This window comes from Arvicola amphibius, chromosome 6, assembly GCF_903992535.2.
Source record: "Arvicola amphibius chromosome 6, mArvAmp1.2, whole genome shotgun sequence".
NCBI lineage: Eukaryota > Metazoa > Chordata > Mammalia > Rodentia > Cricetidae > Arvicola > Arvicola amphibius.
In genome coordinates, this window is record NC_052052.2 from 145,807,902 (window position 1) to 145,825,190 (window position 17,289).

At 50.8% G+C, this 17,289-nt stretch overlaps 1 protein-coding gene across 1 annotated transcript; it reads right to left on the bottom strand.

Annotated features, from left to right (window-relative positions):
- Positions 1-13,074: 13,074 nt before the first annotated feature.
- Barx1 (BARX homeobox 1) lies at positions 13,075-15,946 on the bottom strand. The gene is given in 6 exon segments (XM_038335564.1): positions 13,075-13,095; positions 13,097-13,240; positions 13,620-13,704; positions 13,787-13,848; positions 13,850-14,079; positions 15,724-15,946. Coding segments are annotated over 6 exon segments (765 nt in total).
- Positions 15,947-17,289: the final 1,343 nt, after the last annotated feature.

A 17,289-nucleotide genomic window follows, 5' to 3' on the forward strand; every position in this document is an offset into this window, starting at 1 on the left:
CCTGTTTCCTACCCACTGATCCAGCCAGCCTTATCATCTGCCCACAGTCTCAGGATGTTCCTACCCAGCCCGGAGGTATTCTGAAGGACTGTGAAAAAGAAGGGGGAGAGAAACCAGTCATTCTAAGCCCTCCATTGTCCCTCCTGTCTATCCCAGGGGTCTTCTGCACACGGATACTGTGGGGACTGTCCTATGCTTGGCTTACTTTGCAGTGTATGTTGTCCTCTAAGCCTATATCATTTTTTAAGCATATGCCATAGCTTCCTTATTTTCAAGGCTGAATAACATTCTGTCATATGCACACAGCACATTCTGTTATCTGTTTACCCAGTAACAGGCACCTTGTGGATAGAGTAGACATGAACATGCCTACCCTCAAACATGGCTGCCCTAGCTGGCTTTAACTGTCAACTTGGCACAGTCTAGAGACGCCTAAGAAGAAAGCCTCATTTGAGGAATTGCCCAGGTCAGGTAAGCCTTTGGGCCCATCTGTGGGGGAATTGTCTTTATTGTTAATTGATGTAGGAGGAGCCTGACCACTGTAGGTAGTTCCATTCCTTCCCCAGCTGGTCCTGGGATAAATAAGGAAACCAGCTAGGCTTGAGCGAATGAGTGAGCCAGCAAGCAGTGTTCGTTCGTGGTTTCTGCTTCAGATACCTGCCCTGACTTCCCTGTAAGGTAAACCTTCCTCTGCTAAGATGCTTTCAGTCAGTGCTTCACCACAGCAGCAGAGAGAAAGCCAGAGCAGCGGGTCTGTAGGCTATCTTGTTTGTTTGTTTGTTTGTTTTTTAAATACAGGTTTTCTCTGTGTGGCCCTGGCTGTCCTGGAACTCACTCTGTAGACCAGGCTGGCCCTAAACTCATATATTCTCTTGCCTCTGCCTCCCGAGTGCTGGGATTAAAGGCCTGCGCCACCACCTGTCCTAGTTACTTTTTGTTGCTGTTGTTGTGACCAAAGTACTTGACAAAAAAAAAGAAAAATCAACTTGTGTGGGAAGGGTTTGTTTTGATTCTGTTTGAGAGCATGGTCCAGATAGAGGAGACATCATGATGTCGGAGACATGAAGTCTCACAGTCAGGAAGCAAAGACGGGCGAATGATGCCCTCAGCTTGCTTCCTCCATATTCCATTCGGCCCAGAACCCCAGCCTACGGAATGATGACGTCATCACTTTAGTGGGTCTTCTCCTCTCATCAGTTAACCCAATCTAAAAACTCCACCTGCAGAAGTTGGTCCCCTGGGTGAGTCTAGATCCCATCAGATTCACAGTCAATGCTCAACATCACAATGGACACACAAGTCAGACATAACTGCATTGTGGCTGCAAGTGTGAAAGAGGAAATGAGGAGGTGATTGTGCACACGAATAAATGGAGCATTCCTCAGGTGCACACTTCTCTTGTAAGTCCCCTAGTGCCACTCATCTTTCCTTTCCCTCCCTCTCCTCCTCTAGGCTGTCATACCCACCACTGGGAGAAACAAAGAAGCTCTGCGTGGACCGGACCTCCCACAGTCCAGACAAGCTACAAACAGGTTCTTGTCACAAAGGGATATGTTCAAAAGAGTTTCCACTCACTTATTTTCAAACAAAGCCCAAAGCTTTTATAATTATTAATAAGTCTCTGTGTCATTATTTGTGAGCTGATGTTCCTGATGAGAAAGTATGAACACATATGGCATCCAACGTGAGGATTCAAATATCCAAACAGAGTGTCAAAGGAAGCTAAGGAAAGTTCTGCACAGCAAGAAGCCAGCTATAGTTTCCTAGTCCTGCAGTCTCTCAGGTGGGCTGGGGCTCAGTGATGAAAAGGGGTACAGCTACTGGCTGCTGCCCGAGGGCTGGAGCCAGATGCCAGCACCAGCTGCCAGCACCGTGCACTAAGCTGCGTTAGTCAGTGGCTCACATGGCAGCTTAAGATTTGTCTCATGTAGACAATGCAGTAGAAGCTTAGTAAAGCCAGGTCCAGACACAGACAACCTCTAAAAATGTACAGTATATTTAAAAGGTACTTAAATGCTGAAGAAAAAATGAGAATAGATAGTTATAAAATAGATAGATTTAAAATAATAAAATAAAGCCTTTAAGGAAAGAAAAAAACTAATGTAAAAAGTAAAGCCATGTAGGGATAGGAAATACACAGGATATCTGGATCCTGTATGTTGTTTTCTTGACTTTGAATTTTTTAAATGCTGAAGAATGAATGACAGCAGCTGAGACATGGGGTTGTAAGAGGGATGCTGAATCAGACCAGCCTGGACACTTTAGGAATGCCTTAACTTTAAAACTGAACTCAGAAAATGCATTACTTTGGGGAAGAGGTTATGCTTTTGTTTCCACAGGAGAGGAAAGGTTGTGGATTCCTTCAAGGTTGAGAGAGATCAGGTATGATTGGGAAGACCCCCTGAAAATCCTGGCTGCAGACATAAAGAAATGAACCTAGAAAACCTACAAGACAGTGATGTATATTTTACCTGCTCAAACATAAAGCAAAAAAAAAAATTACCTTTGGTGCGTGCTTGTGTACAGCACACAGTCCACACTTGTGTTAGTACAGCTATGTATGTTACTTTTGAAAGCTTGTGTATTTTCAGGGCCAGGGAACCCTGCACCAATGAAAAGGGGTGACCCAGGTGACTCAGCCTCTCAGAGTGCCTCTGTTGCAGTTACTCAGAGGTCTGCATCCAGGACAGCTTCAAGGCTGAGATGGTCCAGCCTCACAGGCTATTCTAGCCAGGACTGCAGATAAGTCTGTGTGTTCCCATTGCACAGAGACTGGACAGTAAATGGTATGACTAGTTTTCCCAGGACACCACCATTATCTCAATTTTCTCAGGTTCCCTAAAGATGCCATCAACCCAAACAACAGGAAGCAGTTTAGAGAACAGGACACCTACCTTCCTAAGAGGTAGGATGAGTGATTTGCCATTCGGTGGATTATGGATGTTTGTCGTCATCCATGGGGTTGGTTACAAGTTGTTTCTGATCATGGTCAGGAAAAAAGCTGAACAATGGAGATTAGATTCAGGGATTTCTTTTTGAAGGGAAAGAGGGTAGCTACAGTATAGAAATAATGGGACAAAAGGGTGGATTGTTGGATCTACTTTTGAACAATCACTAGTCTCAAATATTTTACATTGATATAGATTTTTTTATATTGATACAAATTTAAGATTATTTTTGTTATACTATTTCTATGTTTCTACTCTGGTTTAAGGTATTGTACCTATGCACTTCATTTAACAGTGTGCTAAAAAGTTCTAGTCCTTGAGAGCTGCTTAGGATAATAAATAAATACAGGTTAAGGGCTGGAGAGGAGAGTTCTGGCAGCTCTTCCAGAGGTCCTGAGTTCAATTCCCAGCAACCACATGGCGGTTCGCAACCATCTGTAATGAAATCTGGTGCCCTCTTCTGGTGTGCAGGCAGAACACTGATACTATAATAAATATTTTTTTAAAAAATATAAATTAGTAGTTAGTCATCTATAACATCAAACTTGTATTCATGTTAGGCATGTTTTCAAGACAACACTTCAGAGACCTACAGAATATGGCATTTAAAATGTTTTAAATACCTAAGGCTTTTCATGACAATGAGACATGTTGTCTCCTGGCAGTACCAATTTAACCCTGGATGACTGTCCGGGAAGCCAGCTATCTCTGTCATATAGTTTTGGCGGTTGTTTGATCTACACTTTCTGTTTGCTCAGGTAATATTATATCCTCCTCGGGGCTCTGAAGGAGTCAAAGACTAGATAGTTTATAGTTACAGTTTTCCTTGTTACCAAATTTTTAAAAAGAAACTTACAAAAGAGGTATAAAGTGTATAAAGATCTTATATTGTTTATCTCAGACAATGTTTTTAGGTCTAAAAAGATAGTTTAGTGTTACAAACTTGTAATACAAATTATGATAAAAATGATTTAAGTATAAAACTTTGAACTCATCAAGATAAGATAAATAATAGAGTAATTTCTCCCAATTTACAAAATACAAATGGACTGAATATTGTAAATGTAATTCTTACCTGCTATTGTGGATAGTTTTACCATGTTAGAGTTAAAACCCTTTCCTTTTTATTTAGACAAAAGGAGGAAATGTTGTAAGATATTTGATTACACTGTGTAAAGATTTGTTATTGTGATTGGTTTAATAAAAAAATTAAATGGCCAAGAGCTAGGCAAAGGTACAGGAGGGACTTCTGAACAGAGAAAGCTCTAGTAAAAAAAAGAAGGCAGAGTCGCCAGCCAGACTCAGAGGAAGCAGCATGAGCACTCGGAGAAATGAGGTAATGAGCCATGGGACAGAATGTAGATTAACCTTAGCTATAGGCCAAACTTTTATAATTAATAGGTCTCCACATTGTGATTTGGGAGCTGGTAGTACAAAGAAAGACTCACTATAGCACGCAGCAGCTGCTCCTACAAAGTACAGGTCAGAGATCAGATAGCATAGGGTCCTCAAAGAATTTGCCTTTCTTCCTCCAACTTGTTGGCCATTTTTGTTCTTTTCTCCCCATTACCCACCAGGATGATTGACAGCGCAGAGTGGAAGCACAGCCAGTGGTCACTGTAGCAGTAAGAGATTCTCGAAACTGTCCTGGGAGGGGTCCTCAGAAAGTGCTTATCACGGATGCGCTTAAGCCTCGTTGTTTAATTAACTCTGCTACTTAAATAAGACCCCGTTAAGCCTAAATAATTCTGAGACGTGAAGGGGCTGCTTTTGCAGTCCCACCACATCTGCTGCTCTTGAGGATTTTTGCCGTGATATACATAGCTGGTAAAGAAGACATACACACCTGCACAATGCTACAAGTCACCACTGGAGGCAACAGGGGGACTCTGGACCCCATTGTGGTCACCGTTCCTTAGCATCATTCCCTGGGTTTGAAAGAACCTGGTGTTTAAACACCAATTCCCACTAGCCCCTGGTTAATACACTTACTGGGATAAGGGATGTGAATTTCTGGCCACTTCCAGGCTCTGATGGCAGCAGAAGCTCCTTAGTCAAAGAGAAGACCACATGGTGATCACCCATTCACCGCCCATCTATCCATCACTTGTCCAACATACATCCACCTACCTCTCTACCCATCCATCCTCCCACCTACCCATCCTTCCACCCGCCATCTGCCCATCCGTACACCTATCCATTCGCTCATACATATACCTGTACAGCCAGCCATACACGCATGCACACACCTACTCATCTACTTATCCATCTGGGTACCTACCCATCCACCCACCTGCCCATCTTCCACCCATCTCTCCAGCCATCATTGCAGGGCATAAAAGGCAGAGAAGGGACTACTAAGGGATAATCATAGTTGTAGCCTGCCCTGACCTACAAGGTCCTGAGCAGGCAGTCAGCAAAGATCCCCCAAAAGAGTCTGCTAAAGATTTGCCAGTCACCTCACTCCATTTGCCACTAGCCGGTACTGGGAGAGGGGATTTTGAATTGTGGATTCAGTGAAAACAAGGACCAGGCAAAGGATTTTAGAGATCCTAACAGAGACACAGACAGCAGCTAGGACCTCCAAGTTGGGTCACAGTCCTTCCAGAACACAGGGACCAGTGGGAGAGACGACCTGGAAGGCAGCGATTGTCTGCTCCTGAGGCTGGGAACAAGACACAAACTCCAACGAGACTCTGAAATGCATGGCGCAGACAGGTGACCCTGGAGGTAGCAGGGTCCTCAGGGAACCTGAAACAGGTGTGTGTGTGTGTGTGTGTGTGTGTGTGTGTGTGTGTGTAAAATCCATTCTCCTTCCTTGCCAATACCTACCCCATCTTCCTTTAACCCTGTCCCTTTAACTCTGCAGCTGGCAGAACACACCACCTCAGTAGCTCCCATTACCCCAATTTGGGAAGAAATAGATCCCATTGCTATATACCCAGGTACCTCAATGAGACCATGAGGAGCTGTTATTCTTCCCATTTTAAAGAAGGGGAAACTGAGTCACAGAGAGACCAGGTAATGTGTTCACAGCCTCAGCCCTTACCTGCAGGTCTGTGGACTCAGTGTGTATCCACAATGCTGGGTAGGAAGGAACATGCCAAGGACTGATACTGTGTCAGGAACTGAGAGACACGACTCTAACCACAAACACAGGACATCTGAGGGTGTCAGCACTGGGTCTGAGTCACAGGACTTGGGAGGCTTAGGTTTGGGGTGCTGCGAAAGCAGGTCTTGACTACACTAAGGAAGGAGGGGATTGGATGAGCATGCAAGCGAGGGAGCTTTCCATTAGATCCTATTCTCTCACTGTCTCCCAGGAAAAGGTGTGGCTCACAAGGGAATTTGGGAGCCCCTGGACTTTACAGTCTTCCTTTGCAGTTTCCTAAAAGGTTTCCTTTCTTCCTCCTTCCTCCATTTTCCTCTTCCCTTTAGCCCTTTCTGCGGTCACCATTTGCTCTCCTCTCGTGCCCCCCAACCTGCCATTGTCTACACGTGAGGGTCAATTTTTGCTGTCTCTCTTTGCCCCAGCTCATTTTTTCTCCTCTCTTCTTTCCTCCTCTCCTCTTACATCCCCTCTCCTCCCCTCTCTTTTCCTTCGCCTCCATCTCTGTGTTCTCTCCCCCCCCCTCACCAGGCCGGTAGGGGCCAGTTCCTGCCTCCACCTGCCTCTTCCCTCCAGCAGCACCCCTGCAGCCTGCCTAATGCGTTTCGCATGGCGCGCGTCAGTCAAACGCCCTTCTAATGTCCTGAAAACACGCAGAAAATTGCAACCTTATGAAAAAGAAAGAACGCGCACATGAGCGAGCGTGTATGTGTGTGTGCGCGCGCGCGTGCACACACACACATGCACACACAAGCACACTTACATACAGAGAGAGAGAGAGAGAGAGAGAGAGAGAGAGAGAGAGAGAGAGAGAGAGAGAGAGATTGCCTGGCTGAGGAGATGCTGCCGCAGGGCTTGAGAGTCTGCAGCAGAGTAGTAAGTAGCAGCCACTGAGGGCTCAGAGAGGCAGCGTTCCATGCAGATCCTGGGTCCACTGCCTGGGCTTTCTCTCTCTTCCTCACTTCTTATTATTTCTTTCACACCTTTAGGCCAAGCTCAAGAAATGACCTCCGACCTTTGCACTTGCTCCGATCCTGATCTTTCCCTAGGGAAAGACACTTCCTTTTTGTGGTTGAGGTCTCAGCCTCAGAGTCTCCTGGACCCCCTGAACTAAAGACTCCACCCACTCTTTGTCTATCACCTGCTTCATTTTCTCTTCTCTTTTCTTTCTTTTCTTACTTTTTTTGTTGTTCTTTTGTTTTTGCTTGTTTGTTTTGTATTCCTGGCTGTCCTAGAACTCCTTATGTAGACAAGTCTGGCCTAGGCCTCACAGAGATCTGTCAGCCTCTGCCTCCTAAGAGCATCAAATTTTCAGCTTACTTCTGTCACTCCGTGCAGTCAACTCTGGTTTTCACTGTGGCTTCATTACCCTCTATCTAACCTGTTCCCACAGGCAATGGAAGCAGAGGGGTGTAGGCACTGTGCCTAGCGCAATGTTTGCTCATGGCAGGTCTTAGTACTTATTGAACAAATGCCAAGGTTTGTTATGGGTGGGTCAAGGTACTGGGGACCCTAAGGTGTCTGAGGCAACCCCAAACTAGACTTCCAGGCTGCTAGGCAAGGGGCTGTGGTGACTCTGAGCCAAGTCAGATCCAAATTCCACTCTTGGTGTCTCTGTGTTCCTGGACAAGTTGCCTAACATCTCTGAACTTTCTGTTTATCTGCCAAATGAAGCACCTCTCTTGTTTGTCTGCCTGTGGACCTGGGAGGCACTTCAGGATGGACGCAGGCTCTGCCCCCAGCACTAGGAGCTACCTGCCACACTTCAGCAGATGCTTGGGGGCTGTTGGTTTGCTTTGGTTTTGTTTTCAGACAGGGTTTCTCTGTGTAGCAGCCCTGGGTATCCTGGAACTCACTCTGTAGATCAGGCTGACCTTGAACTCACCAAGCTCTGTCGGTCTCTGGGATTAAAGGTGTGCACCACCACTTCCTGGGTGAATGTTTATTTAAAAAGAAGAGAATGGAGCAGCTAGCTCAGTCAGGACACGGCCTTTCCCTTAAACATGAGGACCTGATTATAATCCCAAGCACTCTAGAACAAAAACCTGGTGGTACACGGTTTGTAATCCCAGTGCTGGGGAGATGGGACAGGAGGGTCCCCGAGACTCATGGGCCAGAAGGTCTAGTCTAATTAGTGAGCCCCAGACTTTAGTGAGAGACCCTGTCTCAAAACACAAGAATAGTTCCTGAAGAATGACACCCGAGGTTGACCTTTGGCCTTCACACAATGCACACATACATGTGTGCACACTTGCTTGTATGTATACACATACATGCATACATACATAAATCTTTTGAAAGAAGGAAGGAAGGAGGGCTGATCATGTAGGAGCCTGGTAAGTATTAGAGGATGCAAGGTGCCCTGATGTCAGTCACACAATTGCTTCCTGAAATACTAAGGGGGAAAAAACTCTCAACGTTGCCAATGAAGCTGCTGACACCTTTTCCCACCACCTGGGAATTTTGTTTTCTGCTTACCCGAAGATCTCTTGTAGCGTTATTAGGGCATAGATTTTTTATTATAAACCATTCTTGGGTTTACATTTGAAAAGTAACAGAGGAGCCTGGGAATGTTACTCAGTGGGAGAACAAGTGTCCAGCATCCAGCACTTGATCCCCAGCACCACAAAAAGAAGGGGAAAGGGGGCTAAAAACTTAAAAGAGGTGGAGAGAGAGAGAGACTAATCAGCTAAAATGTTCCCATGGGTCTCTTCTGGTGCTCTTGGCCTTTTCCTCTACTAGTTCAGCTTCTTCCTCTTGGCTAAGGCAATCTTAGCTCCCTCAAATCTGCTCCACATGGCCCTGGTCCTGGATGGAGCCTCATAGCCAAGAGATACCACAACCAATTCTGACTTCCCAAGAGAAGGCCCCACCTGTCACAAGAATCCAAAGGTTGTTGTGGGGACACTGGGAGCGTATGGGTCCCCTTTCAGAAGAAGGAAGGACCCAAGAGGGAAGCCTTGTCCGAGAGCCTCTTACTAGGTCAAGTGCCGGCACTGGCCCACCTACCCCCAGGGAGTTAGGAGTCTCCGAAGCCCCAGAGGCTAGAACGCTAGGCAAGCAATCGGTGGTGGTACCCTACAGTGAGTGCCCTTCCTCACTTGATTCCTGGAGATCAGGCAGATCTGAGATTCCAACTAGCTGGCTTCCCAGGAACTCCTGGCCTGGACAAGTTTTAGGAGCTGGCTTGTCTCTTGAGATTCTTCACCATGCTGTCGCTGGGTCCGGATTTTCAATGATGTAGAAACAAAATAAGGGCGCAAAACGAAACCAGGCCGCGGGACTCTGATAAAAGAGTAAGCTAAGAGTCTGATTTCTTCTGGGACCCTGGAATTGCTAGGAAATAACAAAACCGAGACCAGCCTTTCGGCCACCCGCAACTAAGACGGTCCTGGTCCTTGGTTCCCCCATAAGCGCTCAGAGTGTTGCCCTCCGGTTTCAGGTGACCTTAAACTGGGTCATAATTAAACAGACCCCGGCCTTGCCACTTTTTCTTCAGCTTTGTAAGTTCCCAACGACGACCCTTCAAGAGATCAAGAGCACTGAATGGAAGACAGCGACCTTTATTATCTGTTTTGGGAAAGTGGGGCGCCGGCGTGGAATGGACTAGCAACCGAGACCATGCTGGCGGTTACCGGGTCTGTGCGTGAGGCCAGACGCAGGGCAGAGGTTCCAAGGCCCAGGCGGAAATCCAGGTCTTCAGTGGGCAGCCCCCAATAAAGTTCTCCTAGCAGGGAGCCCGGCTCAGAGCTTAGGGCCCAGGGAAGCTCACCCCACTCTCCGCGGACCTCTATCACTACCTGCCTGGGAGTTCCGCTCACTGCCGAGCCACCGAACTGGTGTGGACAGCGCAGACCGAAAGAGCCGCGAGTGCAGCGGCCCGGGTTCCCAGCCTCCGCCAAGCGGTCTGCCCTTTCTTTCCCCGTGTCCCTCAGGTCCTCCCCACCCTAGGTCTGGGCTAAACAAGGACATCAGAGCCCGCTCCCTCCCGCAGTCTCCAACTAGAGTCTCCGCAAAACACCACCCGGGCCACGGCCGCCCGCGACGTCTCCGAGGTTTGTTTCCCAGGACCTTGGGGGCCGAAAAGAGACTTGTGTGGCAAGGTTCCAGGAGAAATGAGAGGGGACCTTCCCTTCCCCCAAATCGCCCGCCCGGAGGGAGGGGCGTGGTCGATGGAGGCAGGGAGGGGGCCTCAGCGCTGGGGGCCCAGGCGAGTGGCACACAAGTCCGTGTCTTAAGGTTCCGGTGGTTAAATGGAGCCCTTTACCGCGAACCCGACTTCTTAGAACATTTGGGACTTCGCTCCTCTGGAGCCACCTGCCTGGAAATTCCCTCGAGTCCCAGGTACTCCCCCAAGCAAGAAAACTCGGGATCTGCCCGCGAAAGGAAAGACTTTCAGTTCTCTCTTTCCAGGCTGGGTGGCTCTGTTTGTGTTCGCATTACCTGATCCTGATCTATGCCTGGAGCTCCGCCGTGCAGACAGCGACAAAAACACCTCCTTCAGCACCGGGATAAAGAACTGCCCTTTGAGACCCTGCTTGCTTCCAGTATCCCACTGATAACTGGAGAACTGGAGTTGCCGCCCCATCTGTGCTTGGAGGACGCCGCACTTTGAAATTTGCTGGCCCTTGTGCTTTGTGTCTGGTAACAATGTTTTGCCGGCAGTGCTCTGACTCAGCTGGGGTATCAGTAAGGGACTGCCCTGGGAAAGCCTTAGTTACATTTAGCAAATAATTTACATAAGATTAGGTTCTTCAAATTTAGCAAACCGATGGGACCCTACCGGAACCATAATCTGTTGAGTTAGATCCCCCTGTAACCCTCGGCAGGCACCCCAATGGGTTCTACCATTTTGCAATTTGACAGAATTGATGGAGAAAAAGCTGGAACCTTGTCCCCCAGGCCTTCTGGCCACCGAATTCAGACCTTTCCTTTGAACTGTAAGAATTAGTCTAAATGACTACGAGGGCCTGCTATGAGGATATTCAGTAATAGCACTGCTAGGCTGAGTTGACCTGGGGGCTAACTCTCTCTCTCTCTCTCTCTCTCTCTCTCTCTCTCTCTCTCTCTCTCTCTCTCTCTCTCACACACACACACACACACACACACACACACACACACACACACGGTGTGTTCTTCCAGGCTGCCAGGGTTGCAGTTTTCCTTCTTCTTTCACAACTGCTGGTGAGGCTGAATTAAGACCCAGAGCCAGAGAAGACAATCTCCCAAAGACCTAGCATGACATGGGTCCCGAAGAAAATCGCTCACAAAGTCCTCATAAAATGTGGGCTCTAGTTTTTCCATACCCTGAGGCTGGAAATTCCAGGGAGAAGTTCAAACTGGGTACTAGGAAGGGACCACCTAGCCGGAAAGGAAAAGTCTGGAGTTGGAGAAGCAGCCCAGCAGCTAAGATCCTGAATACTATTCTTGCAGAAGATCCTGGTTCTGTCTCCCTCGGCTCACAACTGCCTCTAACTCCAGTTCTAAGAGAATCTGACAGGTCTGACTATCCTTGACCTGCAACTGTGCTCGCTCACCCCCAACTACACACAGAGAGACACACAAATACTTGAAAGTAACAAAATTTTAAAAATAAAGAGGAGTGTCACCAACACAGGAGTCTGTCATATTCTTAAACTTGCCATGCATGGTATGAATATTTTCAATCCCCGCATTTGGAGGCATGAGGCAGGGAGTCTCCATGAGTTCAAGGCCAGTTTAGGCCACGTAGCAAGTTTAGGGATCTGAGGGTAACAGTGTGAGACTCTGCTTTAAAACAACCGCCACCCCAAAGCTAAAAATGAGGCCAAACCACAATAAACTGGGGACATGTTGTTGAACAAGGGATAGCGCTTTGACAGGCTTAGTGTGCTGGAATACTTGCATGGTCAAGTTGTGTCACCTTTCCGAGGATTCAGCTAACCAAAGTGACCATCTCTCCATCCCCATACAGTGCGTCACCATGTCCCCCAACCACAGGAAATAGGAACGTTATATTGATCACTCCCTGCCCCAAGGACAAACCAACTGGCGACATTTTTGCGTTGGTGGTGGCACCCAAGTAGCATTTGCTGCCAAGTTATGCCCCTCAATAGGGCTGGCCTAAGACACGCGGGACTTTCCTATTTGCCCTCAAAGAGAAAAGAGCTGGCTGGGAACATCGCAAGGACAACAGAAGTTCAAGCCCAAGGAGACCAATCAACAACTTAAATGTGCTTCTTAGGTAGCTCCGGGACACTTGTGCGACTGGTGGCCTACTGCTGATGGCGACCCCCCACACACACACACACAGCTGGAAAGGGAGTGTCCACCTGGCCCCTCACACCTAGTGTTCCTTTCCGAAGTAACCTAGTTACTTGCAGTACTTGGGCAGTCAGGGAGAGCATCAGTTTTTTCCAATGAGGGAGGATGCTGTAATTTCCATTGCCCACCTTACCTCGCCTCCCCTCCATCCCTCATGGACCGGAAGCCTCCACCATCAAGTCCCCCGCTGTGTCATAAAATATTTTATTGGAAAAAAAAAAGTCACCGTCTTCGCGAGAGGTGGGTAGAACCTCCAGCGACATCGGGACCGGGCATCAGCTGATTTGCCAGGTCTTCCGGAGCCGACACTGCAGGACAAGGGCCGTAGAGACCTGCACCTGGAGGCTCGGTCCCCAAGGCGCGGAAGCGGGTGTGTGCCTGCCGGTGTCCGGCCCCGGAAGGCCGGCTGGAGGCCGGGGAAAAGTGTGGGCAAGGAGCGGGGCGTGAATGCGCAAGGAGCGCAGGGCGCCGCGGAACTCCGAGAAAGACCAGAAGCTTTGGGCCGCACTGAACACGACTCTCCCCAGACATGGTGGAGCAGGAGACAGGAGTTCGCTGAGACCTGGGTCTGGCTTTCAGGTTTCTGTCCCTTCTTGTTTGGCCCCTAATTGTCCGCATTCAAAGTAGTAAGGAATCGTTTAGAAAGCAACGGCCTGGACGCGGAAGGGCCAGCTCCGGGTTCCCTCCGACGGCGCCGCACACCCCGGGCTGAGCTCAGTCCTCGCAATTCCGGTCCGCTGGGCTCACTCGGCAATTTCCGCTGGCTTCTCGGCTTCTTGGCACGCTCCTGCTCCGTGAGATGCTCGCTCGTGGGAATGGAGTTCTTCTTGGGCCGCCCCTTGGGTTTGGTAGGAGACTCCAGGCCGCCACCCTGCAGCACCTGTCCGAGAATGAACATAAGTACTAGGGAGAGGTGTGAATCAGACCAAGGACCACCCCGTGCCAAGTGCCCAGGTGGGGCCGAAGTACCCAACCAAGGTATCACCAGAGACTGACTCCAAGCCCAAAAGAAACAGCGATCGTTAAAGCGCCGCTGGGGAGGGCGAGTTCAAGGTGGAGGAGTTAGAGGCTGCCAGGAGATGCATGGGGTGGGAAGGAATATCGGCTTCCATAGTGAACCCAACAGAAAGAGCAGAGCGCACTGGGTGGACTGGACAGTCTTAGTGGGGGGGTGGGGAGGAGGAAAGAGGCATTTTGGAGGATCCCGGGGACGATGCCCAAAAAACCCTGGTGCACAGGAAGCCACCAGCCACACTCACTATTTTCTTCCACTTCATCCTCCGATTTTGATACCATGTCTTCACCTGCAATTGGCTCAGGCCCAGGGATTCAGCTAGATCTATTCTGGAAAGAGCAATGCACACCCTTAGCAAGCCAGGCCAACGCCGGCCTACTGTCCGCTGTGCCCAGCCTCAATCGACACTACCTGTCAGGGGTGGAGAGGTATTTCTGCTTCTCAAAGCGTTTCTCCAGGCCCATCAGCTGCAGCCTCCGTGAACACTGTGCGGCTCCGGCGTCCTTTCTTGGCTTTCGTGCCTGGTTCCCCAGAGCCGGTTCCTTCCAGCTTCCCGCGGAGTTGCAGTTCCAGCGGCAGGTGCGATGCGCCTGCGGTGCCGGGCATCCCAGGCCCCGCGGCCAGCAATGCCGAGCCCAGCCCGGAACAGCCGAGCGGTGCCAGTGGGAACTTGAACACAGCGGCCTGCTCAGCCTTCAGCACTGCTGCAGGGGAAGAAAAGAAAGGAACCGGGTGAACTGGAGTCGAGCCTCCGAGGCCTCCGCATTTTGTAAAGGCGTCTGGTTGCCTGAGCTCAATCTGAGCCCACCACTCCCTGAGGAGAGTAAGGACTTCCAACCGCTCTGGGAGAGCCTCCTTGACATAGGTATCCCGGGAAGTCTAGAAAGGACAATCCCTCCCACCCCGAGCTCCGTACTAGTGTTTCCGTGTCGTCCCCTATCCCCTGCAGCTGCCTCTGAGATTTCAAGGTTCTTAAGAGCAAGTTCGCTGCTTGGAGGACACAGAACTGTCTTTTGTGAAAAAGAGAAACTAAGAAGAAACGGATGGATTTGGAAGGGGGGGGGCTTGTGCGTTCGGAAAAGAGCACGGTGGAAATGTGAGCATTTGCTTTTCCCGTCTCTGCGCTGCGATTTACGATGGCGGCTGAGGCCGGGACATCAACTAAAGGAGGGTCGCCAAAGCATCCTTTGAACCTGAAAACTGTCTTTCTTGTTTTCTCTGCTCAGGCTTTTCCCCGGGAAAGTGCCTCCATGTTCTCTAGTTCTAAACTAGCTATTTGCCCGCTTCAAACGAATTACCAATAATAGAACCGTTGGTCGTGAAAGGCAGTAAAAAGGCTGTGAACCCGATGAACCTCAAATAGGCAAACTGGATCAACTGCCACCAGGACAGAACCGGGGCTGGTACTGATCCCGAAGGCCGCTGGCCGAGCTGGAGTCTATGCAGGAGGCTTTCTTTCCCGGTAGGCTTCTCATAAAGGAGTGGGTCAGAGCAAGGGACCCATGGGGTGTGGCAAGCATTCGCAGTAAGGAGTGGGAAGAACAATCTTAGGGAGGAAGCGGGGTAGAGGAGAAACGGGGCGACTCCACCGAAAGACAGGATGGAGGTCAACCAAAGGAGTTTGTACAAGCCCTATTGCCAGGATGGAGAAAGCCTGCAGAACAGGCAGGCTGCCCCACAATCCCCCAAGAGACAAGACAAAGCCAGAAAAGGTCCTGAGCAGTGATTTCAAGACGCTGACCTGGGAAGTGGAGCCGGCCAGCGGGGCCATGGCTCACAAATAGGCCTCAGACCAGGCCTAAGAACTCGCCTGCAAACAGAGTACTCGGTTTGTCGCTAACTGGAAGAGCACAGGGCTCTGGGAGGGGCTCCTTGGTGGCATGGACCAATGGTCAGCACCCAGAATTGGGAACAGGACCTTCTTCTTCAGAGGGCCCAGCTTTTCCAGTCTGGGCAGCTACTGCCATGCCCAAACAGCCCTCCGCCGAGAAACGAGAAACTCGGCTTCCCTGGACTGAAGTCATTTTGATCCAGAGCGATCGATGGGTTGACTGTCTGAAGGGGATGCGGGCTCTAGTACCTGGACCTGGCCTATCACTCGATTGGAAAAGCCGAAGCCGCCCTGAAGCAGAGGACAAACTCTTCTGACCTGGTCTGCGGACATAGGCCTGGTTTCTGCCTAGCCCATTGCCTGCACCCTCTACTTCTCAGTTGGCGCTTGTGAAGAGACGTTCCTGGGGCCTGCATCCCAGGTCGCTCCAGGAAGAGAGTGGAGAAGGAGGATGAATTCTGGGCTGCCCCGTGACTCGACTCCCACCCTCCCGTCAAGCCCAGTCCGCTGCACGTACCCAAGTGGCTGTGAAAGGGCCGCGCAGCCAGGAGCGCCTGCACGCCAAACTTTAGCAGCTCGCCCGCGGCGGCAGCTGCTGCCGCAGGCGCTGCGCCTTTGGGCCCGGGCGGCTCGGTGAGGATTTCTTCGATCATGAAGCTGCGGTAGCGGTGCGACCGATGATCAGCACAGCCCTCGGGCGGACCGAAGCGCACGGCGCCCGGTTCCCCGGGCCGCTGCATCGCGGCTCCCGCGGATGCGCCCGCGGCTCGGTAGCGACGGTGGCTAGGCTCGGGCGCGGGGCCCGCGCGGGGCTCTAGGCCGGCCCGCAGCTCCCGGCGGCGCGCGGGCGCCGGCTCATGCCCCCTCCCCCGCCGGCTGGCCGGGCGGAGGCGCAGGGCGCGGGCGGGGCGCACGGGGCTCGGCCAGTCGGACCCGGGACTGCGCCCCCGCCCCGCGCCGCCGCGCCTCTAGCCCGGCCAGCCCCCGCGTCACCGCCTCGCCCCGCCCGCCCTGCCCCGCCCCGCCCCGCGCCGCCGCCCCCCACCCCCTAGGCCGCGCCGGAGGGAGGGACCCAGGAGGGGGGAAAGGAGGTTTGGAGGAGGGATTGGAGGGAAAGAGCTCCGGGATAGGGGCTGGCAGGCCGGCACCAAGGGAGCAAGAGCAGAGCGCACGCCCAAGAGGACAGCCCTGTGGACAGGACCCTGCGGAGATGGGCGAATCAGGGACCAGGAGTGAGAGGTGAGAAGGAGTCAAGAGACAGACAGCGAGGAACGCGCAGGGTACCACTCAGTGATGTGAAGGTGTCCTAGACGACTCCTCTACGTAAGTGCGTGAGTTGTAGAGAGGAACGAGAGCCGGAGAAGCAGGAGGGCAAAGGGAGGGAACAGCAAGGCCAGGGACTGGGTGGGATGGGGAGGGACTGGAGAGATCAGGGGGAGGAGGAGCAAAAGCCTTGCAGCTCAACAGGGAAAGTGTAGCCCTCAGCAGCCTCCCAGGACTGGGGGATGCTATAGAGGTGAGGAGCAGCCGGACACAGAGCTGTAATTCGCAAGGTGGCGACCACACGTCTGCACCGTCACCCTTCCCTGTCCACAACCTCAGTTTATCCTTCTGATTTCAACTCTCTGGATGCTACCCTGAGACAAAAAAGATTCCCCAGCTAGGATTTGATTAAATTTCGAATCTAAGCGTACCTGGACACATTTTCCTTGGCAACCACCAGACTCGGTGAACTGAGTTATGGTCACTCAATTAGAACAAAGACAGGATAACGCTTCACCTGTTCTTAGTTTGGAGGAATAAAAAAAAGGAAAACCTGTTGCTGGATGGATTTGGGGGCAGGGATTCATGGGGGTGCTCTGAGAGTCTTGGGGCCACTCTTCACAGGACTTAGAATGAAGTTTTTAGATCTTTCTCTTTTTCCTTAGCACACCAATCCTCAAGCTAAACTCTGTTGAGTTTACACCCTTGGATCTTGGCGCTGCTACTTTCTGAACTGTCTCCTGCCTGGAGGAGAAACCGACACTTGGCTTCAGGGAGCTTGTGGGGGTGGGGGTCTACCGGGGCTGCTCAGGGGTGACAA